The 25,149-nt window shown below is 41.1% G+C and overlaps 1 protein-coding gene across 19 annotated transcripts in view; it reads left to right on the top strand.

Annotated features, from left to right (window-relative positions):
* Positions 1-25,149, top strand: part of KMT2C (lysine methyltransferase 2C) — a 183,787-nt gene that overhangs the window by 140,428 nt on the left and 18,210 nt on the right. For all 19 annotated transcript variants that reach the window (XM_044424617.1, XM_044424621.1, XM_044424603.1 and 16 more), the window contains 16 exons: positions 1,387-1,524; positions 1,684-1,716; positions 1,800-1,916; positions 3,166-3,304; positions 3,505-3,719; positions 3,902-3,975; positions 5,004-5,186; positions 5,981-7,849; positions 9,004-9,302; positions 10,433-12,231; positions 12,763-12,874; positions 13,506-13,584; positions 14,561-14,624; positions 15,379-15,611; positions 16,879-18,576; positions 23,617-23,829. In XM_044424617.1, the coding sequence (XP_044280552.1) occupies positions 1,387-1,524; positions 1,684-1,716; positions 1,800-1,916; positions 3,166-3,304; positions 3,505-3,719; positions 3,902-3,975; positions 5,004-5,186; positions 5,981-7,849; positions 9,004-9,302; positions 10,433-12,231; positions 12,763-12,874; positions 13,506-13,584; positions 14,561-14,624; positions 15,379-15,611; positions 16,879-18,576; positions 23,617-23,829 (7,265 nt within the window). The remainder of the gene's footprint in view (positions 1-1,386; positions 1,525-1,683; positions 1,717-1,799; positions 1,917-3,165; positions 3,305-3,504; positions 3,720-3,901; positions 3,976-5,003; positions 5,187-5,980; positions 7,850-9,003; positions 9,303-10,432; positions 12,232-12,762; positions 12,875-13,505; positions 13,585-14,560; positions 14,625-15,378; positions 15,612-16,878; positions 18,577-23,616; positions 23,830-25,149) is intronic.

The following is a 25,149-nucleotide window of genomic DNA, read 5'->3' as shown; positions in this document are numbered from 1 at the left end:
TCCCTAGTTGGTCTGGTAGATGCCTTATGCGCCTTCAGACCGTATGCTGGGACAAGAAGGAAGGGCTGCAACTGGGAGAGTGCAGTGAATTATCAGAGGCAGTTTTAAGCTCCAAGACATTTTAGAAACATAGAAAACAGAGCGAGTCAGAAGGGGTCTCCCGGGCCATCTAGTCTGACCTCCGGCACCAGCTGGCTCCGCTCACGACATGCCCGCCATGTGGACGTCCAGCCTATCCTTGAACACCCACACCGATGGGGCCTCAACCACCTCCCGGGGAAGCCCATTTTGGCCAACAGCTACTACAAGTTGGCTTGTTCTAGAGTTTTTAGGAGGAAAGGCCAGTGTGTCAGTTTTTGCTTAGTATTGAATGTGTTTATCCAGAGCTAAAAGTCAAAAGAGATTTAAAGATGTATGTCTCCTTAACACCAAAGCAGAAGTATTTTATGCTTCCCACTGTGGTGTTCTTAATCAGAAGTCTCTGGTGCTTCCCATTGTGCCTGGTGTCTCTTCAGCAAGTGCTGTCCATCATTAGGAAAAGTAGTAAAACTCAGCATCTTATGGGGTAAGAGGATTTTTTTTTAGTTTAAACAAATTGGCGTCCTTTAAGGATGGAACCCAATCAAGGCAGTGTACAAGAAAAAAACCATGCAAAATAAATACATATTCAATAAAAAAATCCATAAGAGCTGAGATTATCAATATTGATAAATAAAATAGAAATTGTAAATAAGCTACCCAAGGCACTACAGGAAGCGCAGCAAAAACAGGTGCATCTTCAGAGCTTTCTGAAGACCTTCAAAGAAGGGGCTTTATAACACACCATTTCTGGCCCTAGCAGCTTATTTTAGTCATCAGTTTAAAATGCAATCTTGTATATGCCTACTCAGAAGTAACTCCCACTGACTTCAGCAGGATTTACTACCTAGTATGTACACAATTACAGCCTAAAGCACTTTGTCAAATTCTGTGTAAATACATCCAGATCCATCTTATGTTAATAAGCTTCTTTTTTCCTGTAACTGTCCTGGAAATGGTTTCACGGTACACACATCAGCTCCTATTTACTGATTATCTTTGTTTTTGCCACCCCTGCCCCCAACTTTAAAATATCTCAGTCACCTTTTGAGATAAACTAAATTGTACAATCATTTTGTTGCTGCTTAGTTCTTAAAATCTGAGAAGTGTATGACTTACAATCATTTGGATGACCTCATGATACTCCTGTTTTTCAAACTGGCTAAATATGAATACATATTATTAAGTTTAGCTGGATACCTTATAGAAAAAATGTGCTTCCTCTTATTTTTTGAAGCATGTTGTTAAATTAGAAGCCAAGAGGCATCCATATATTTTTAGTTAAAACCATACACTTTCTCCCTTCAGCTGGGCTAGATATCGGAGCCATCTCTGATGACCCCTCCTCTCTGCCTCTGCAAAGCATTAACCAGAGTTCACGGCCATTGAGTGAAGAACAGTTGGATGGAATCCTGAGCCCTGAGCTGGACAAGATGGTCACAGATGGTAAATGTTCCTCCTGCACCAATGTCCTATCATTTGAGAAGATTGTATTTTTAGATGTGCTTTGCAGTAGCAGTTATTGAAGCTAATTTGTTGCAGACATTTGATATAAGAACAGGGAATTGTGGTTGTTAACGTTTATATTACTTTTACTTTGTCCAGGTGCAATTCTTGGTAAATTGTACAAGATTCCAGGTATGTTCTCTTGCTTTTTATGTCCTTTTAAAAATCTGACTATACACAGCCAAACCTGTAGACTCATGTCCAGTGTTTTTCAGAACTGGGAGGAAAGGATGTTGAAGATCTGTTTACTGCTGTACTGAGTCCGGCAGCTACCCAGTCAGCTGCTTTGCCACAACCTCCACCACCACAGTTAATGCACTTGCACAATCAAGGTTTGCTGTTTTTTGGTTTGGGCTTTTTCCTCAAAAATAAAGCAGTATGATAGCAGATAGTTTGTCACCTAACTGTGCGTAGAATCAGAAGTTACAATAACATTTATCATTAATTCGTGTCATTCTCACTTTTTTTGTATCAGTAAAATGGTATATCCCAAGAAGGTAAATGTGTCTCTTTGTTACACTAGCTAGATATGTCTCATTTGGGGCAGAGTTGACATTTATAGTGATTCTACATCTGTAGCCGGCAAAGGGCACCATACTTTGTACTGAGTGGTATCTATCAGTGAATGACTGTTCTGCTCTGATGGCAGAGGGAACCACAGACCCTTTGGGTACATGGTTGTGTGCAGGGGTACAGAATCACTAGCCTGAAGTCTAGAAACAGGACTTTCCCCCTATTTCTGTTGTGTTTTCAGAGATGGTTACATCTAAAGAGTCAAGACAGATACATTTATTCCTCAGTGATACTATCTCTCAGGATGGTGGTGAATAGATCTCTCTCTCTCTCTCTCTCTCTCTCTCTCTCTCTCTCTCTCTCTCTTTTAGTACAGAAAGCTGCAATACTTCTAACACTACAGTTCTGTGATACATTATGGGTACCAGCAATTACAGATCTCCACTGTTTTTAATCACTTCCATATCTTGGCACTCATCAGTTCTCTCTGAGTGTAGAAAGCGAGATAGCAGAATCACTGGGATACAAAGAGTCTGCCAAACTAACGCTGTAATAGTATGAGACCTATAGCTAATTATACTATAATCTTCACAGAGATTCTTGTGAGGGGCAGTCGGGGAGGATTTTGGTTTACTTTGACAGTATGGAAGGGAATTTTCATTCCATTATTTAATTGCATCCCTCAGAATAAGCATGATAAACATAAATGTTAATGTAAGAATGGTTCTCATTTGTCTCCTTCAGGAACTATATAACTATATCTTCAGACTGCAAAACACTGCAATGATCAGAGGCAAAAGTATTTAAGCATAGGAAAACCCTGAATATCTTCTATCTTTTGCACAGAATTGAAATTTTATATGTTTGATATTGTATATGTCTGATACTACAGATAAAGCACCTTTAAATTGTTTTGTTTAGTACTGTGAAATCATATTTAGAAACACAGAAACACTGTTAAGCATTATAATTACACTTTAAAATACACTTTTCTTATATAGAGTATTAGAGGTTGTCCAAGGGGTGGTAGCCAGTGTTCAATTTTGTATCTGTACCCTTTCTTTAAAGGAGAGAATGCATTTCCAAGAGTTCAACTTATGAATGGCCTCATTGGACCAAATCCCCATCTCCCACATACATCTTTGGTTCCTGGAGGTGGATTAGGCACTTTTTCTACTATACCACAGTCACCTTACACAGACACTAGGTAAGTCAAATTGAGAACTCTGATATTTATCAAAATTCTGCATAGGTAAAATGATAAATCAACTTAGTTCTGAGTTCTTCTCTACCCAGATTGTACAATAACCAGAACCATTAGCAGTTTTGAGGTGAATGTTTTAACATGTTTGCACAATATACTCCTGTACATGAAAATTAATGAACTATTTTGTTTTGCTTTCTCAGAGATAAAAACACAGCTTTTAATGCAGTAATGGGAGATCCAACCAATTCTTGGGTTCCATCTGCTACACCACTGGAAAATGAAGGTGATACTATGTCTAACGCACAGAGAAGCACACTAAAATGGGAAAAAGAGGAAGCACTTGGTGAAATGGCAACTGTAGCACCTGTTTTGTACACCAATATTAATTTTCCAAACTTAAAAGAGGAGTTCCCAGGTATGCTTTTAAATAATATTAAACTAATCATTACATAACTATTGGCTTCAATTTTATTACATAGACTTCAGATTTTCTTAACTTTGAAGGAGCTAATATTTCATAAAGAACAGATATATTTTACTAATACTTTACTAATATTCATCATATTTTTTTAAACTTGTTTTTCTCCACTTTTTCAGACTGGACTACAAGAGTGAAGCAGATAGCTAAACTATGGAGAAAAGCAAGCTCACAGGAAAGAGCTCCATATGTGGTAATACACATGTGCAAATTTTGTTAAAAAAGAAATTTTTAATCTCTGGCTTTCTTGACTGTTCTAAAATTATTTTAAGTTTTAAAACTGCCCCAAAGCACAGAACCTCTACAAAGTATGTATTTAAAACTTGGGTCCTGGCTAGTTCTTTGAGTTCATTTCTTCTCTGGTGTCAATGTTTGCTTTTTTAGCCAGAATATTCATATTTGGATGTATTTGTGTTCTCGTGACTGTGTTCTTCTTCCAGCTCCGAAGACTAATTCAGAACTTAAGTACCCAAACTTAAAAAACTGCTGTAATCATCTGGTAAAGTAATGCCAAGGGAGTGCAATCCAGGATCTGCTTGCTGCAAGACAAATAAACTTTTTCCTGCCCAATTACTGGGGAATACCCATGCAGCATGCATCAGGGTTGCCTGACTCTCTGGATCATATTTGCAGGGGGATGGAGGAACTCCCATGGGAAGGAGGGGGCAGGAAGCCTCCTTCTCCCAGTTCAGTTTATGCTGAATCAAACCCAAAGACATCAGTGAAAAATAAGTGCTTGGAGTTGCTTTTAAATGATTAAAAGCCCTATTCTTGCTTACACTGCTTAACTGAACCAATGCCCATATTTCTTGGTTTTCATTTGTTCTTTCCAGTGCTTACGTGGCTCAGCTTGATTTGGATTATTGCCCTTTTTTCCCAGAAATTGTATGCAGTGATAGATCTGTCCTTGTACAAAGCACAGGCTAGGACTGAGTTGTTAGTTTCTTAGTCAGTTTTGTTAAGCCAATTCATCTAGAGGAGAAAAAAGTGAGATTAAGTACATCTAAGTACCATATATAATGTGCCAAGGGAGATTAGTAGTTTCCAGGTACTCAAGGCTGACCTAGTTTCTTTAATTGATATGTGAAATTAAATCAAACCAAACAGCATAAATAATGCATGTTTGGATTTTGTGGGGGTAACACTCAAAGGCATTGCTTACCTTTATCAACCTAACAGAAGACACAATTAATGTGTGTGTGTGTGTGACCTTTTTTGCAGCAAAAAGCAAGAGATAATAGAGCAGCCTTACGTATCAACAAAGTGCAGATGTCTAATGATTCCATGAAAAGGCAGCAACAACAGGATAGCATTGATCCAAGCTCTCGTATCGACACTGAACTCTTTAAGGACCCATTAAAACAGAGGGAATCGGAGCATGAGCAAGAATGGAAATTTAGACAGGTGTGTTGCATTTGATTGCTGCTTTCCACTTTTGTCTAGTACAGCTGCAGGATCTCTAGCCTTCACTTAAAACTAGTTGCCAAGAATTTAAGTACCCACCTAAAGGACTTAAGGACTAACACTAGGTTAGTAAGGCTTCTTGAATAAAGAGACATTCCCTGCCTGACTCCCAGAGGCAAGGAATTCCACAAAAAGAGATTTACCACACTGAAGGCTCTATTTTTGGTGGACTTCAGTCAGACTATAGGTCCATGCAAAACCACTAGGGGCATCCCATCAATTGACCTTGTAAGGAAGAAGGTGCTCTCTCAGGTATCCCATTCACGAACTGCTCAGGGCTTTCCACACTGAAAGTAAAGCCTTGCCTTTGGTCCAGTAGAGAATAGGCAGCCAGTGTGGTTCCCCGCAGCTTTGGTGCTGCATGCAGAAAAGATTCAGCTCCTGACAAGAGCAGAGCTGCTACATTCTGCACTAGCTCAAGCTTTCAGGCCAACCTTACGGACATCTCCACATAGAGAGAATTGCAGTAATCCAGTCTTGAGGTTTAGCTATATCTTATGACAAGCAAATAAAGTAACATGTATACATTTCAGTTTTATAAGTCAACAGCGTCTGTACCATACATAGGCTTGGGTTTTTAACATGATTGTTAGAAACACAAAACTAAATGAGTCAGAAGGGCCATCTAGTCTGACCCCCAGCTCCAGCTGGCTCCGCTTATGACATTGTTAATCGTTCCTAATATGTTAAAGTTACCTTTATAACATAACAATTTTTTTCTTTTCCTAAAACAGCAAATGCGTCAGAAAAGTAAGCAACAAGCTAAAATTGAAGCCACTCAGAAGCTTGAACAAGTGAAAAATGAGCAGCAACAGCAGCAACTGCAACAACAACTTGGATCACAGCAGCTGATGAATCATTCAGGTTCGGACACACCTAGCAGTGGGATGCAGAGTCCTCTGACCCCTCAGACTGGCAATGGAAGCATGTCTCCTGCACAACAGACATCGTATGCCAAGCAGTTGCCTAGCACTCCCAGCACTCCTACTTCTACTACTCCCTCTGATGTGTTTCTGAAACCGCAGGCCCCACCTCCACCTACCACACAAAATAGAATGCCTGTTCCAGATGCACATGGTCAGCAGGGTTTTCCTCTTTGCTCCTCCACTAGACCATCTTCTCCTGTTGACCCATATGCAAAAATGGTGGGAACACCAAGGCCACCACCTGTTAACCAAAATCCAAACTTCATCCGAAGAAATTCTGTGACATCAGCAGATATCTGTCCACCCCCATCACCCATATCCAGGCCAGCTCAGGTAACTGAATCAACAGGAAGCCGACCATCACCAGTTAGAGAATCATGTTCTTTGTCTCCAGTCAACAATGACCCATATACAAAACCTCCAGATACACCCAGACCTGTAATGGGAACAGAACAGTTCTCCAAACCTTTAGGTGTATCAAGATCACCTCTAATTGTAGAACAACCAGGGAAAGCTCCTTTAACAGTGGCAAACAGTGACCCATTTGCTAAGCCACCTCTTAGATCAGATGCATTTCAGAGACCTCGGATGTCTCCTGCTGACTCCTATGCACGGCCACCATTGACTCCTGCTCCTGTTGCTGAAGGAAATTCTGGTCCATTCAAAACTCCAATGCGCCCAACTCAGTCCCCACAAGATCCTTACACAAAAATGCCCCCAACTCCAAGACGCACCAGTGTGGATCCTTACGAACGGCCTGTTTTGACTCCAAGACCTGTAGACAATTTTTCACATAACCCAGCCAATGATGCATACACTCAGTCTCCTCTGACCCCCCACCCAGCAATAAAAGAATCTTTCCCCCATCCACAAAGAACCGTGCGCAATCAGAGTGATTCATTTACTCAGTCTGGAACTATTTCAAGGGCAACTGCTCAGGACCCATATGCCCAGCCTCCGGGTACTCCTCGACCAGTCACGGACCCATATGCCCAGCCTCCGGGTACTCCTCGGCCAGTCACGGACCCATATGCCCAGCCTCCGGGTACTCCTCGGCCTGCCACTGTAGACCCATATCTGCATCAGCCACCCACACCCAGACCTGCCCAGACAGCAGACTTATTTGCTCAGGTTGCAGCTACGCAAAGGCATTCTGATCCATATGCTCAGCCTCCAGGCACACCTAGGCCAGTAGCTAATGATCCATACACTCAACCACCAGCAACTCCAAGGCCTGGAATTTCAGAAACTTTCAGCAGACCAGCTCTAATGTCAAATCGGGATCCTTATCTGCAGACATCACAGAACAGGACTTTGTCTGGAACTTTTGTGAGGCCATCAGACCCCTGTTCTCAGCCTTCAAAGCTGCCAGGACCTGCTGTGACAGATTCTTTTAGCCATCCGTCAACAGCCCCACCTTGTGACCCTTATGATCAGCCTCCACTGACTCCAAGGCCTCAGCCAGAAAGTTTTGGGTCTGCTCAGCATCTACATGAAATTGCAGAGCAGCCAAGACCTGTATCAGAGGGAAACTTTAATGCATCTGTAAACTCTTCAATGAGCTTGCAAGGAAAGCAATTTCCACAAACCACTCAAGTTCCTGGCCCAACACCAGCTTCAGGAACAACAAATACACAGAATGCAATGTCTCAGGCAGATGCAGAGAAACTAAGACAGGTGAGTTTAATATTGCTGGATAATGTGCTGGTGAAAACGGAGATACCTTTGTTGAAAGAATCTAGCAATACCTTTTAGAATCATGTTTGTTATATAAGGTATATGCATGTTCCATACTATAGCAGCCATCTCACTGTCCTATTACTGGTATCTTGTCTTTAACTACATTAAATTATACTGGATTTCTCTTGAAAGCTGGTGCACTGTGAAGCAACAGCCTCTGTTACCTACAGTTAAGACTAGGAGTGAGCAGTGGAATCATGTTTTTTTCCTCCCCTTCACCCTTGAATTTCTCCCTCCCTCTTTAACCACAATCAGTGATTACTTCACAGCCTGTGTTACCATGGTTCTTTGGGAGACTACTTTTAATGAAACTTTCGTTAGACCTTGAGATTGTAACAACCACCTTGTCAGTAGTCAATTTCCCTTTCTTGTGCAAGGTACTAGAGGAGGGTGTTATCTGTGCCACTCCTGGCTGTCTTGGATAAGAACAGTTATGTAGGTAAGAGGTAGGCAAACTTCTTGTATCATGAGCACCTTTGGCATTTTGAGAAACTGTTCTAGGCACCACCAGTAAAATGGTCTCCATGGGAGGTATGACAAGGACAATTAACCTGCCCAAAAGACTGACTATATGAGGCAGTGGGCAAGTCCGAGTCCCAGCACAGAAAATGATTCCTTTAAATGCACAATATTTCTAGCTGTCATTAAGACAATGTATTACTTCTTTTTACATTATGGGATGAATAGGGCCCTCATAGGAGCCAAAATAGGTGTCTGAAGGTTCATTAGTGCTTGTGGGCACCACTGATTTTGCTACATTTCAATCTGGTTTCAGCCCTGATTACCAAAGTTGTCTTGGTCACCCTTTTAGATGACAAATCCTAGAGAAGGAGTAACCCTGCTTATTCTGTAACCATGTTTATGTTGGAGAGTTGAGGATATTTGCTTTGCGGGAATGATTGGAGGGAAAAGTACCTGTGTTTGTACTCATTGCCATATTATTTTAGACAGATAGATAGATATGACAATTTTAAGAAGAAATCCAAGCGTGCGCTCTATGTATGTATGTTGCTTGGATTTCTTCTTAAAAGAAGATTCCACCTAAGAGAACTGTAGAATTAACAAGACCAATTGCTTCTGTTCCATGTCAGCGCCAGAAATTACGAGAAATTATTCTTCAGCAGCAGCAACAGAAGAAGAATGCAACTCGTCAAGAGAAAACCCACGAGCCTTCCTCAGCATCTCATACAGGATCTATTCAGCCATGGCAACAAGAAAATCTGAGCCAGATTTTTAACCGACCACCTCCTCCCTATCCTGGAAACATTAGGTCATCTATTGTTCCACCCAGTGGACTAAGATTCACAGGTTTTTCTGCTGATGGGCAGTTTAATAGACCCCAGTATCCAGGAGATATGGGGGGCATGGGAATGCGTCCTCATGAAACTAGGTATGCTTCTTGATTACTTATTTCATTTATTGCTTTTCTGTACTATCCAATGAGCAAAGTTTCCTAGGTAGTTTACAAATAATAAAACCTTAAAAATACCTTATAAAACCCATCCAGTACAAACACGTAAACAGACAATACACCATCATAAAGATATGGGTTGCTTAGACCCTTTTAATGTTCCATGCATGTCTCAGTAATTCAGAATGACTGCAGAACTGGTATGTAATAGATGGTGTGCTTCTGCATCTGTTTAATGCATATGTTATGCATCCAAGGTGCATAAATATCCACTGTTTTAGTTCAGAATGTTGATTATATTACCTGTCTTTTTAAAGCTGATCTAGTTTAAAATTTTATCTGAATGTAACACAACCGTGTGTATTAAAGCCTGCACTTAAGTCACTTAAAATTTAATACATGAGCCTTTATCAGCACATCAAGGTAAAATTCGTTTTTCTGTGTAAGCTAATAAATCAGGAACAAAAAATATGTGACTTTTGAGATCAAGCAGTATGACACCATAGGACATGTATTGTATTTACTATTGTTTAGTATTTAGAATATCTCAACAAAACTGTATGGATGTATTTTTTTAATGTAATGGAGAAACACTGCTATGCTCAGTAAGTACCATCCTTGTTCCTGGGAAGTTGTTCACTCTTTCATCTTCAGGTAAGTGATCCTGCTTATTGTCCTTCCATGTACACAGAGTCAAACAGAAATTTTTAATTTCAAAATTGCTTCCATAAGCCTACATGCCTTTTTATACTTCAGAATTTATGGAGAAAAAAGAATTATGTGCCTAGGTAGCCTGCAATTTCACTTTAAAGCCGTTTATTTAATTCACCAAGAAAAACAGCCTTTATTTAAATCACTCCATTCTATTTGACCTAATTCTGAAGTTAATCAAAACAAGAAGATAAGAATGCTTTGCTGGATTAAACATAAGGACCATAAATTCTAATATTCTGTTTCCATTAATGGCCAGCCAAAATGTGCTTCAATTAGCAAAGGTGTCACTTCTAGTTAATTAAAAGATGTAACATCCTACAAAAGTGGTTCATTGTGTAAATATGCTACAGTTGGCCATCCAAGTCAACCAAAGTTTCCCTTTTCTTTTAACCCAGATTTCGTTTTACTGGAGGTAGTCATGGACCTCCCCCATGTCAAGAACGCTTCCTTGGTCCACCACAACAAATGCAACACCCTGGTGTTCCACCACAGCTCAGAAGATCCATGTCTGTAGATATGCCTAGACTACCTAACAAGCCACAAATGGGTAACCCTGTTGGACTCTCACAGCATTTTCCACCACAAGGTATTCAGGTTCAGCAGCACAACATAATGGGGCAGGCATTTATTGAGCTCTGTCACAGAGCACCTGAAGCCAGACCAAGACTTCCTTTTAATTCCTCATCAACTGCTGTTTTGAACACAGTTCCCCAGCATCAACAACATGCAGGGTTTGTACCTAGGCAGGACTGTCAAGGACCGAGACACCTAGAGCCTGTGAGATGTAATTCTCAAAGCTTAAACAATTCACTGCATGTGTCAACAGGCTTGGAGCATTTGCCGCCATCTCAGCAAGACCCAGTGAATCCCAACAATCCTCCTGTGCTAGTTATGTGTCCTTTAAGTCATCCACCAGTTAATGATGCTTTTTCAGGAGGTCCTTTGCCAACTTCAACACATGCTGAGGCAGCAGGTGAATTACAAATTCCCAACCAGCCCACTGACACCTTGGAAGAAAAACTTGACCCTGATGATCCTTCTGTGAAAGATTTAGATGTCAAAGACCTAGATGGTGTTGAAGTTAAAGATTTGGTTGATGAAGATCTTGAAAACCTAAATCTAGACCCTGATGGCAAAGGAGATGAACTGGACACATTAGATAATCTTGAAACCAATGATCGTCACCTTGATGACCTTCTCAGATCAGGAGAATTTGATATAATTGCCTACACTGATCCAGATCATGATTTGGGTGACAAAAAGGGGATGTTTAATGAGGAGCTGGATCTTAATGTCCCAATTGATGACATACAAAGCAAGACAGAAGATGCTCAGCAAAAACCTCAGCAGAATGAGAAGGCTGCTGTTCCTTCAGATGCACTTTCTCCTCAAAGAAAAACTGCTGAAATGAATGAGATTAAAACAGAAGTGCTGTCTCCAAACACATTAGAAGAAGCCAAATCTGAAAATGAACGAAGTGTTGGAGATGTGGCAGCCTCAAATACTCAGCATTTGACTGAAGGAGAGCTGCATGATGGTGAAACAAAATCTGCGCTGCTTTGTAATGTGGAAATAACTGACAAAACAAATATGAATGAGGAAACCACTGTGTCGAGCCCAGATGCTCTTCAGGGCCCTGCGCCAGCATCTGTTCAAAGTATAGCAAGTTCTTGCAATATTTCTGGGTCTACTCCAGTTCTAACGAGTTTACTAGCTAATGAAAGTTCAGAAAATTCTGATGTTGGGCCTTTAGGCTCTCCACCTCACACACTGCCAACAGCACAAACAAACCCTGTTTCAAGTGTTCCACAAACTTTAATTACATCTGCTGGTCAAACCATGGAAAATGCAATACATAATGTGAACATGGTTCAAAAAATAAGCCATAACTTCTCACAAGGGACAGCAGTAAATCCAGGCTTTATCCCTGGCCAGCCAATTAGTCATAGCTTTGTGGCTGGGCAGCCTGGTAACCAAACTGTGCCTGTTGCAAGTCGACCTGGCCCTAGTGGTGTGCCGGTTCCCCAGCAGATGATGCATACCCAGCAGCAAAATCGCGAGAGGCCGCTTTTGCTTGAAGAACAGCCCCTTCTTCTGCAAGATTTGTTGGATCAGGAAAGGCAAGAGCAGCAGCAGCAGCGTCAAATGCAAGCCATGATTCGCCAGCGTTCAGAGCCATTTTTTCCTAACATTGGTAAGTTCTTGTTTCTCTTATGCTCAAGCCATGATAAGGTTAAAAGGACGTGGGGTGGTTGCGAGAAGTTACTTTCTGAGTGGAAACCAGCACCCATATATCAATTCCAGTAATGTGCGCTAATGGATAAAGTCTAATTTCTCTATTTTGTTTTCTAATTTGTTCAGTCAATTATGGAAAATGGAAAATACAAATTAAAATAAGTAAGATAGGCTTTCCAGGTTTGTGGAAAAGGCATGTGTTCAACCTGCTTATCCTTATTAAAACTAGAATCACCTAGTCTTATTCTGGCTTATTTGATTCTTGAGTGTGAGTTTCTAAAGAACTCAATATAACCTGAGATAATGTGAAAAATCAAACATAAAATAGCCACGGAACAGGTTTCATTATTCCCATTATGCAAATTTAAACAATAGGCTTAAAGAGGTAAGCAGATGTGAAAAAATTATATAGTAGGTGTGTATATTCTGGCAGTTCTATAAACTTAATGCTTTGTAAATTTGAAAATCTTATACAACTCTGTCTTTATAGATTTTGATGCAATCACTGATCCTATAATGAAAGCAAAAATGGTGGCTTTAAAAGGGATCAATAAAGTAATGGCACAGAACAATATGGGGATTCCACCAATGGTCATGAACAGGTAGGCAATAATGACATCTTTATATCAAGTTTGTGAGTATTTTGCAGCTGCTCTTAAATATATGTGGGGATATGTGCTTCTACTTTTTCCTGAATTGTCACATCATTCTAATAGGTTTCCTGATCTGTGGAAAATTTTAGTGAAGGCAATTACATAATGGCTGTGACCTTGTAAGCTGTCTTGAATTCCTTGTTCAAAAAGAAAGACAGGATATGCAATGTAATAATAATATTGCATAGTTTGTTTCCTTCCCCAAAGCAAATGACATTCATGGAAATAGCTGCACAGTCCTACATGCAGCAATAACTCCAGTGTATGTACAGAAAAAGGCTGAGACTGGGAAGGTGAAGTAGATCAAGAACACACTATTCCTCCCATACCCACCCCAAGAAAAAATTGGGGCTTCTATGCAGAAATTAATGGAATATGCCCAGATGCCACTGCAAGAAAGAAAATATACCTCATAATAATGGGAACATACGGAGACAGCAGGAATGAATGAGGAGACTAGGCTTGCCTTGAATGTTTGCTGCTGGAACCTGATAATAATCTTAATCTAAAATAGTGTTACTTTGCTAACTCAAGACATAAAAATTAATGAAAATTGTGGTTTTAATTTACATATCACTAGATTTGCCTTTATGGGTCAAGCAGTTCCAGGAGCACCAACTGGTGAAGGCCAGAATCTGATACAGCAAGCAATTACACAGGTAATACAACCTGTCCAAAGGTTTATGCTAAAACAGCTCAGATTTTCTTAAGTAAATCATGATCAAAAGCAAAGGATACTTGAAGTAGCCTGTACAGTGGTACCTTGGCTCATGAACTTAATCTGTTCTAGGACTCTGGTCATGACCCAAATTGGTCATGAGCCCAGTTAAATTGCCCCATAAGGTTCAATGTAAATAAGGTTTATCTGTTCTGTTATCATTTTTTTAATCAGAAAAATGTGAAGCAAAGTGACAAAGAACAACAAAGATTGCGGCCATCTCCCCCTCCCCACCCCAAGCACAAGTGTGGCCATCTCCCCGCCCCCCCCCCCCCCGCATGACCGAAATTGCACCTGTCAACCCTGCATGTGTGCATCATCGTGGCGTGCTGGGCGGGGGGAGAGACGGGCGTTAATGGGGTGTGGAGGGGAGGGAGAGATGGGTGCAATCTCGGCCATCTCCTCCCCACCACCCCCAGCACGATCGCGGCCATCTCCCCACTCGGGGAGATGGCCGAGATTGCGCCCATCTTTCCTGCAGGAGAGCACCCATGATCACACACGTCTTCCCTGCACAAATGCAACTGTGATCGTGGCCATCTCCCCACTAAGGGGGTGGAGAGATGGCTGCGATCTTGGTCGCCACCCAATGCGGAGTTCGCAACCCACATCAAAATTTTCATGAAATTTTTGTTCACGAACCAAGGCATTCATGAGCCAAGGTACCGCTATATTCAGAGCCTAAGTAATTCATGGTCATAATGATTGCCTATTTTTCATGGGTACTGTTGGTTCTTCAGGCTTCCTGAATCAGGGTTAGAACCCTTTAAGATGTATATAATTGAACTCCCAAGAGCAGTTTCTTGAGCTTTCATTGGAGATGTTTCAAGAGGAGAAACATGTTTTGTGTTTTCTCACACCCTGGATCAGAGTGCATATAAAATAGCATTTTATTAACTCCCTTTTTTCCTTTTAAGGATGGAAACCTAACACCTCAGATTTCTAGGCCAAACCCTCCAAACTTTGGTCCTGGTTTTGGAAGTAAGTATAACTGATAATTTATTGTGACCATGGCCTTTGATTCTCAAAACCTGTTCAATTTCAAAATGCATATAATTTATTTACAGGTCTGTTCAAAATTGTTGCTTCTGTGGTACTTACTCTAAACTTCAATAATGGCACAAATAATTAACAACAGGATTCTAAATGAGTTCATTCATATTTTTGGAAACATGACAAATTTCCAAAAAAACACAAAACTTCTAAATATGAAAAGCTATCATTCAATTTTGAAAACAGCTTTTAAAAATAACATTGCTTGCTTTGAAGTAGTGATTCTTAGCTTGATATCAATGTACAGATTTATTTTATATAAACCTAAAATCATTTTGCAAAGGAAAAAGTGGGGCTTGTGCAGCCTCATTCTCTGTTTCAGAATAATACTGTTGTCATTGGTTAGACTTAAGAAAAGTATGCACTTTTCTTGTGCTAGTATTTGACACTCTCTTTTTTTCTTCTCCAACATGGTTTATTTTAGTTCTTTATTAAAAGAGGAAAAAGTTAGTGCTGTTGGGAGTGGGCTTCATGAAAGACAATAATTTTACTAAAGCAAGTTTGAAAACCAGAATCGTTAAAGTATGTAAAAAGTAAAAAGAGTTGTTAAACTTTGTAAAAACCCTAAGGTAAAAGTATATACATGAACTTTCTACGGAATAACCAAACACTTGAATAATAAAAACCTCCCTTTTGAACTTAAATGCTAGAAAAATATTGATTCATTCTGCTTTATCCTCAGATGATTCACATCGAAAGCAATATGAAGAATGGCTGCAAGAAACACAGCAGCTTCTTCAAATGCAGCAGAAGTTCCTTGAAGAGCAAATTGGAGCACACAGAAAATCAAAAAAAGCACTGTCTGCAAAACAGCGCACTGCAAAGAAAGCAGGCCGAGAATTTCCGGAGGAAGATGCAGAGCAGCTTAAGCATGTTACTGAGCAGCAGAGTATGGTTCAAAAGCAGCTTGAACAGGCAAGAATTTTTGCTGAGGGGGTGGGTATGGGAAGACCTGGCAGCATGTGGAAGTATTCTGTTTTGCTAATATATTTTATCCTGCACATTTCAGTGGTACTTTTCATTTAAAATATGCTAAAGCAGTTCATAATGAAAAATTGTAATATAATACAAAAAGCCGATCAAAAATACCAATTAAAATGATACAACACCTCATTAAGATAACCAAGGGTTATCACCTAAGGTTCTCAACATTGTATGTGGGTGAGTTAGTCCTTTAGGTAACTTCACCTGAACCCATTTAGGGTTTTAAAACTTAATAGCAGAACTTCGTATCGGGCCCAGAAATGGGCTGGAAACAAATGCAGATCACAAAGTATTAGCATAATATGAACATATGAACCAGTCTTGCGGCCCTGTTGTTGACCAGCACGTTTCCAAAATATTTTCAAACGTGTTGAAAACATAATGCACTATAGTAACCCAAATATCACGTTCCTAAAGCGTGGCTGTCTGTAGCTAATCTGTTTCTGTCCAAATAGCACCACAGTTGATATATCAGCCTAAGCTGTTAAAAAGTGCTCTTGTCTTCCAGTGATAATGCAAATGATTGCATAATCCAGAGGATGAAGCTAATCCTTTGAGGGGTGAGCAGTCCCTTCCAGAAGATGCCGAACACGAGTCAGCTAGATATACCATTCATTAACAGTGCCACCATCTTGTCGGGGTTTATTCTCACTGGCTTGTTTTTAAAGTTGTTGTAAGCTGCCCCGAGGCTTTGGCGAATGGGGCAGCATAAAAATGTTTTAATAAATAAATAAAGTGGCTTAGACAAGTCATGGTATGTGCCAGGACCTGTTCACCTGCCTGGATGTGGTTTGTTGTGTTGTCCAAATCTGGGTAGCATGGCTTGCTTGAGGGGGAAACCAACAGCCCATGATTGTTGTTGGATTGCCTAGGGTTGTTTTCCCCTCAAACAAGCCGTGCTTCCCAGATACTGATGAAAGTATTATTTATCTTTTAAGGCCACTTAGTGAGAGTTTGTTCTGAGAAGACAAAGTATATAGATTTGTTGTTGTTTTTTAATGATGAAAATAAACATAAGAACAACAAATTGACCTGTGATGTCTTAAAGACAAACACATTTATTCTGGTATCAGCTTTCATGGATTAGAGTCTTTTATAATTTGCATAAATTGTTGGCTTGTTTTTCTCAGAAGTTTGCAGCCTGAGAAACAAAAGATGCTCTTGCAGGGCATTAGCTGATGGAGTGTTTACATTGCAGATACGAAAGCAGCAAAAAGAGCATGCAGAGCTCATTGAAGAATATCGAATTAAGCAGCAGCAATGTGGAATGGGGCCCCATGCGCTGATGCCCGGCTTGCCTTCTCAGCCCCCAATGCTTCCAGGAGGATCACCACCAGCAGTGGGCCAGCAGAATTTCCCCATGGTTTCACAACAGCTTCAGCATCAGCAGCATGCCGTTGTGGTTCCTGGACAACCCAATCCACCTAGGATGCCAAGCCTGCCTGGATGGCAGACCCCTAGTGCTACTCCAGTGCACATCCCCCACAATGCACCAAGGATGCCACCTCCAATGATTCCATTACCAGTTAATCCCGTGACTCCCACTTCTGCATCCGTTCCCAGCTCTAGTGTCCAGTCGGGGCCTCCACCACGTGTGGAGTTTGATGACAACAACCCATTCAGTGAAAGCTTTCAGGAGCGTGAGCGAAAGGAGCGTTTGCGAGAGCAGCAGGAGAGGCAGCGAATCCAGCTTATGCAGGAGGTGGATCGGCAGAGAGCTTTACAGCAGCGGATGGAAATGGAGCAACATGGCAGTGTGGGCTCAGAATTAAATAACAGGACTGCCTTGTCTCAGATACCATACTTTGGATCCGATATACCTTGTGATTTCATGCGGCCTTCACGCCCTCTTCAACCGTCTCCACAACATCAGCAGCAGCATATGGGGCCCATGCTGCAGCAGGGACCTTTGAATTCTCCACCTGCTGCCAACTTTCCACAGTGCAGTGAGCCAGTGGGATCTTCCCCTTTTGGGCCTGACGCAACACCAGTTCCAGACGCAGGCTCTACTTTTCATCCTGCCAAACAATCACATGGGAATATGCCTGGAGCCAGCTTTACACAATACCAGGTCAGACCTCAGTTTGGCACAGGTTTGCCTTCAGTTTCTCCAGTAACAGGCAGTGGTCCTGCTTGTGGTCAGGACACCAGCATGCCACACGGAACAAATTTTCCTGGAACAAGTCAGTCTCTCATTCAGTTGTATTCTGATATCATTCCAGAAGAAAAGGGTAAAAAGAAAAGGACAAGAAAAAAGAAGAAAGATGATGATGCAGAATCGATAAATGCACCATCAACACCTCATTCAGATATAACTGCACCCCCAACTCCAGTTGTTTCAGATGCTGTCTCCACCCCAGCGGTTAGCACACCTGCTGAACTTGCACATCATCCAGGAGAAATGGAGGCAGAGGAGCCGCCAGGCTCATCAACTCCAACTGCTGCTGCAGAGAGTCATTCTTCCTTAGAACTGAAAGGTCAGCTCTCCAGTAGTGATTTGCCACAAAACAAATTGCCTGAGCAATCAAGCATAAACCCGGAGACAGACAAGGTCAAGACAGATGCTCCTGGGAGCCTTCAGGAAATTAGACTGGAAAAGACAGAGGCTGATCATTTCTCTAGTCAAGCTGAGCCTAAGATAGAGAGTCAACGTGATATTAAAGTAGAAGAGGATAAAGCTACAATACAGCCTGCTCCTTCCTCACAGAATCAGGTGCAACCCACCAGCAATCCAGCAGCAAAAGGGGAATCAGGGAATGAGCTCCTAAAACATTTGCTTAAGAACAAAAAATCTGCATCTGTTCTCAGTCAGAAATCAGATCATAGCTCCCATTCCGAAGAGAATGCTGAGGAGACCAAATTCGTGAATAAACGGGACCTGGTTGAAGGTGGCATGGTAAGCATTCTTCAATTTATAATACATAGATTTTCAAAATACTGCAAACTGTACAGTATTATAAATTTATTTTACTGATCATTTATAATGAAAGAAATTCCTAAGGGTAGCATTCCCTGAAATTGTGTTTTAATGTGGACTTTTAGCTCCTTATGGTTCACCGCATAAAGTAGGAAATGAAGAAGCATGCTTTGTGAACACAGCTTCCCTCACCACTGCTACTGTCTTTGAGGGCAAAAGATTATTTCCTTCATACTAATATACATAGAGATTTTTTTTAAACCACATTTTCAGATTCTGCTCTCTGTGTGTGTGCATGTGTGCTCTAAATGTTCTCCATTTTCTTGCAGAGCTGTTAAAAGAACATAATTAAGGCTATAATCCTGTGCATAGCTACCTGGGAGTAAACCTCATTTAATTCAGTGAGTCTAACTACCAAGTAGTCATGCATTGGATTGTGTTATAAAACTGGTTTTAGGTTAATAGGGGCATAAGAATTAACATACTGGAACAGATTAAGGTCCACAGAGTCAGCATTCTGTTTCCAAATGCAGCCATTTCTCTGAAAGTACATAACATAGGCAAAGAGAAGATAACTATTCTGTGTGCCAGGCATTTGGTGTACATAGAGGTATTTCTTCTGAACATGGAGGTTACACTTAGCTCTGTTGGCTAATGTCCATTAGTTGTAAGCCAGATACATTTTTGAAATTGCCTATTTACATTTGCTATGATTTTGTTTTCTTTTACTCACTGGGCCAGTTCAAGCATCATGATAAAGTATGATGAACCACAGCAAGCCTCATGTGCTCCCAACCTCTCCCTGCCCTGGCTACAAGTGAAAGACTACAAGTTTACCTTCCATTTTGATTAACATAGAAACAGAGCAAGTCAGAAGGGGTCTCCTGGGCCATCTAGTCTGACCTCCGGCACCTAGCTTTGTGTTATATTCACACCCTAACCATTGGTTAATCTTAACTATGGTCTGTTTGAAACAATTCCACTTCATAACCCATGGTTTGAAGTTACCTTGATTCATGCAAACCACAGTTAAGATCAGCCACAGGTGGTAAATGAAAGGTTTGTCAAGTCATTCTTCAGCGCTACCAAGAACTACCACCTGATTGCAGCAGAGGCATGAGCGCACAGCTTCAAGTTCCCCTGTGTCATGTTCCATCATTGGGTGTTAGGCAACTTCTGGCACTCCAGATGTTATGTCCTACAACTCTAATCAGTCCTAACCCTCATAGTCAATGGTGAGGGGTCATAGGAGTTGAAGGCCAAAATGACTAGAGAGTCATGTGTTACTCCTGTTTTTAACCTTAGTTTATTACGACATCAGAAGATGTTTTCTATATGAATACAGTACTGCACAGTTTGTGGAGAGTGAATAATGTTTCTGTGGCGGCATCTCTCTTGGTCAGTATTCAGTGTAAATGTAGGAAGAAGCTGAGTCATAGATAGTTGTATATCTGGCACCAGTTTTGAATTGATGGATTTTGTATATTAAAAAGATCCTGTAAAAACTAAAACCCCTTTGAGCAGATTTGATTGGAGTTGTAAGACCCTGTCCTTTTGTTTTGCAGCTCTTTTTCTTGGTGCCTGAGTATTTGAGGCACTTAATAGAAGTTGGTTTGAGCATAGTAATTAATTTGAGCAGAGAGTTTAATAGAATGCAGAAATGTTGCATCTTGGTTTTAAAAAAATAGTTTTAGCACTGCTGAAGATTAGATAACATACATTCTGTTAGCCAATCTAGTGACAGCAATTCATATCTTAAGTCTGAAGCACTATTCATAAGTATATTCATAAACTAAAAACTGAAACCCTGAGGAAATCCACCGTTGTGAATTGATAAAAATTCTTGAACCTGAAATCAAACCATTGAGCCACTATTGTTAAAATGATGCTACCACCAATAGTATTACCATATTAATATGTACATAGATTACACCAGAATGGTATTTGTATTAGTATTAGCAGTAATATTTATTTATTATTTATTTATTTAGAATATTTATATGCCATCTACTGCACCTACAGCATCCCTGGGCGTCTCACACTGCTAAAATAACACATTCTAAAAACACAATGTTAAAACTCAACAATAAAAATTTAAACAATATACCCAATTAATCTAATACAAATATAAAATTCCAACAAATTAATAAACCCAGAAGGTCATTGTGGCATACATGGGAGGAATCAGGTATTAAAATATATGATTGCAGAATGGATTGCAAGAGACGCCAGACCACCCGAAATAACTTGGCAGGACGGCACTGTGAGGAAGCAATAGAGGAGGCAAAGAATCCACACTTCGCCTGCTTTATTGCCACAGAGTAGTCCTGATAATGAGCTCTTAAACGTGTTCAGTCAGACTCGCCACAAGATTACCTCCACTTGCGCTCTAGCTGTCTCCCGTCTTGGTTCTTTGCCCTCAGCTCATCATCATACCAGGGTGCTGAATGGAAGGAGGGGGATGCTTTGGAACAATCCAGTCGATTGCCCAAGCCGTCTCCCTATTCCATAGGGCGACTTGGGCATCAACTGGAGCACTAACCATTTGTTGTTTGTCTGTTTGTTTATTAAAAGCTTTTTTAACCCATCTACCACTGACGTCTCGGGACGGCTTACAGTGAAAGAGCAAATAAAGCAAAACAGCACAAAATTCAGCAAATCAAGATAATTAAAACCAACTCAACATTAAAATAATGGGAAAATTAAAAGTATTTGCCTGATGCAAAAAAAGAATAAAGTATCAGCGCCAGGTGAACCTCTCTTGGGAACATATTCCATAGTCAGCACAGTGGGTAGCCACCCTCCTCAGGCAGATAATCTCCCAGAGCCCATTTGAAACCATCAGGATCCATTGGACTCTGAGGGTGGACCTTTGAATGGCTCTCCCACCCAGGCAGAATGGAAAAGGGGACAACAGCCTAAACGTACCCAGATAGTGGTCCAGCCATGACAATGGGGTAGATGTTAGCCCCTCCACATTGGAACCACCATCCCCCTTTCCCATTGAGAAGACCAGTCCAAAGTATGACCCTTCTCATGTGTTGGGCTGGTGACGTGCTGAGACAGCCCCATGGTTGTCATGGCAGCCATGGGGTCCTCAGTTGTCTGGATAGAGTGATCTCAGCATGGAAGTTGAAATCCCTGAGGACCAACATCCTGGGAGTCGTCACAACCAAGTCCGAGACCACCTCTGTCAGCTGAGGCAGGGAGACTGATAAAGCACAGCAGGGTGGTCAGTATGCTAACAGAATCCCTAACTTGCCTTGAGAACCCAACATACAGTACAGGCGCTCCAGACCTTCATCTATAGGGACAGGGAGCCTGCAAGAGAGATTGTATCTTTACAGATTATTGCCACTCACCCTCCCCAGCCCGCTGGGCAATGTTAGTTCTGTATCGAATACCCGGAGAGGGGCACCTCCCTCCGCTCCCACCCAGATCTAAGTGATACATACCAGGTTGACCCTCTAACCCACAATTAAGTCATGAATGAGAGTAGTTTTATTGCAGACCAACCTGGCATTAAACAACAGCACCAGCAAGCCAGAGGGCTGGCTGATACAGCTACCCAGAATCCTCTGGCTGGGGGAACACAGGCACACTCTGCCCCCACCATCAGAGCTCCCCCCGCAGCACTACCTTAATAGCTGCTCCTCTATACTCCCCTCCTCCCAGTAAGTCCATAGCCACAGGGCCAGTTAAGACCCACTACAAAAGGGCACAGTGTCCTGCCACACAGTGTCAAATGGGCGCCAGACAGGCAGATGCCCTTTGGCATCACTCTTCAGTGTCACCCAAGGACCCTGCCCTTGCAGCCAGCCAGGAGAAAAAGTCCTGGAGTTCTGCCTCGGAGATGGAGTGGCCGATGCAGCTCCTTCCATGCTCCGCTGCCGACTGAGCAGCTTGGGTGAGAGGAGGAGAAAAAAGCGAGGCAGGGGTGTGGCTGGCAGGTTCCCTAGTCCCCAGCAAGTTCTTTTAATGACCATGATTTTCAGAGAGCCAATCCAGTTCAGCATTATCAGAATCTCAATTCAGGCAGCTGATTTGTATCTGCAAGAATCATTCTTGAGGGCTGGAGTTTTTGATTCTCTTACGTTCAGTCCTATGGCCTCCCAGTGTTGTCTGCAGGACCATAGGATTATTTGATGCCTCATCTCTGAGGTCCTGCATCCTCAGCGCCAAGACTCTGAATCCAGGCATGCTTGTGCTATTGCAGTTGGAAATCGTGATTGCCCCTACATTAAAAGACTGTTGGCTTAGTGAATGCTGGCTGTACCTGTTGCACTGTAACAAAGGATGCGTGCATCTTTGCTTTAATAAATATAAAAAGTTTTGACCGTTAAAACTTAACTAAGTTAAGGAGAAATGACAGGTAATAATACTTCATGTACTGTGTCATAAACCCCAGAATCATTTCCTCTATAATTTTTGTGTGTGTTTGATTGCTTTGGCTGTTGGGCTGTATAAAAATATAATAAATAAATTCTTTCTTTCTCTTACTTATTCAATTGTTCGTTAGTTTTGTTTTTATTCTACACCTCTGAGTGGTTAACAAAAGTTCTGCACGCCCACACACACACACACACACACACAGGTTAAATGTAGTTTATTTCCAAGCTCAGACTTTTGCTCTTCCATTGTGGCTGTGGGGCAGCAAAAGGGAAGCATAGGGTTAAAGAGAAGATAAATCAAGTGTGAGATATGAAGCAGCTTGGAACAGGGAAGGGAAACTTTGCTGTCCATTTGCCTACACACTCTTGTATATTTACATTTACATTCTTACCATTTGGTGAGCACCTTGCTGGCTAAATAGAGTAAAAAGCTAATGAAGCAATGCCTACATTGTCATAGCATTCCTTGGCAAGCAGATACATGGTCTTTTATTATGGCTTTATAAAAATATAAATTTAAATCAAATTATTTAGATTACCATAATCTAAATTATTTAGCATAATCTAAATAATATAGAAAACTAATCTGAAGTAAACTGATATATACTTATCTTCTTTTCTCCATAAGCAACCTTTAGGGAATCCATTGCAGGGTACATTTGGATGTGGTAACAGCCAGATTCAGAGAGCAGATTTAGGACATGAAATGAAAAAACAGCGAAACAAACGAACTCAGAGGGCAGGTGAGAAAGCAACACCTCGGACTAAAAGGAGAAAAAAGGAGGAAGAAGAAAAGCAGGCTATTTACCCTAATGCGGAAACTTTTATGCAGTTAAAACAGGTAAGGCTTACATGAAACTGCTGCGAGAGGTCATCCAAGGGTTTGTTTTGCGGAGTTATCAGTACACTGATGACACCCAGCTCTGCTTCTATTCCTTTCAGGGCCAGGCAAAACCCTTTTTATTTTCCCATTATTTTAATGTTTAATAGGTTTTAAAGTGGGCTTTATTTACTGGAAGTTTTGGATGCTGTGCTCCATTTTATTCTGTGTTGCTTTTATTGTAAAACTGTCCCGATATGCTTGTAGTGAACAGTGTATAAAAGCTTTAAATAAATAAAGTAAAATAAATAAAGCCCTGAAGGTGGGGAAAGGCAGCACATCACGAGAAGTAGAAATGAGCCAACTGAAAGATGGATTTTTCTGTTCTCAGGTCTCTTACTGTATTTAAATTAAATTTGCTTTGTGATTTACTCTTCTGAACCAAAATGGTCACATCCAGGACAGCTGTGTATTTTTCTTTCTAGCATGTTTGCTTATGCAGAATACCTGTAAACCTAGAAATTCTTGCATGTGAATTTGATACTTCCCTGCAATCCATATCTTGCATTTACTATAATACTTATGTATATTTGTATTTGATATGCTAAGGCCAGGGCTTTTTTTGTCATAGAATGCACCAGAACAGCATTCCGGCACCTTTTTTTGACGGATTTTTCCAAGTGATTGTGAATCGCCCTGTTGGGCGTAGCAGGTCGGCGGCAAAAATCATTAAAATAGTGCATGCGGGCTGCTTGTGTGTCCGCGCCGATTGTGAGGGCACTGCTTGGCTTGGGACGCTGCTCGGCTTGAGATTGGTGTGTGTGGTCGCGCGCTGAGTGCTTACTGCCGGCGGTGACTATTATGTTTATGTGTGTGTAGAGTGACTGGCTACGTGCAAAAGGTAAATAAATTCTTTATTTCAAAAAAAGTTGGTGAATTGAAAATCTTTTTTAGTGTAAAAGTGTGACCCCCAAGACGTGAGTTCTGGCACCTTTTTTTTTTTTTTTTTTACAAAAAAAGCACTGGCTAAAGCCCATGCTGATGCAAATAAAGATGAATGGATGGATTGACTAATTGATATACAATGGTCCCAACATATTTAATCTGTTGCTCCTTGCAGGGTAAAATTCAGGTTTTAGGCCTTCATTAAACATAGTGTATCCTTGTAAATTTTAATGTAATATTTGCTATATTGCAGAATGATGACTTGAAGTCCTTAAAGCATAAATATTCTGAGGGATATGAGGGCGTGTACTTTTACCGTCTCTCAATGAGTGAATCGGCACATGAGTGCCTTCTAAAGGACCCATTTTACTGTAGGCTGGTTCAAACATCACAGAA

The sequence above is a fragment of the Varanus komodoensis genome, unplaced genomic scaffold (assembly GCF_004798865.1).
Source record: "Varanus komodoensis strain SLA01 unplaced genomic scaffold, ASM479886v1 scaffold15, whole genome shotgun sequence".
In the NCBI taxonomy this organism is placed as follows: Eukaryota; Metazoa; Chordata; class Lepidosauria; order Squamata; family Varanidae; genus Varanus; species Varanus komodoensis.
Note: the sequence above shows the minus strand (reverse complement) of the source record. Positions and strands in the feature narration are given on the sequence as shown.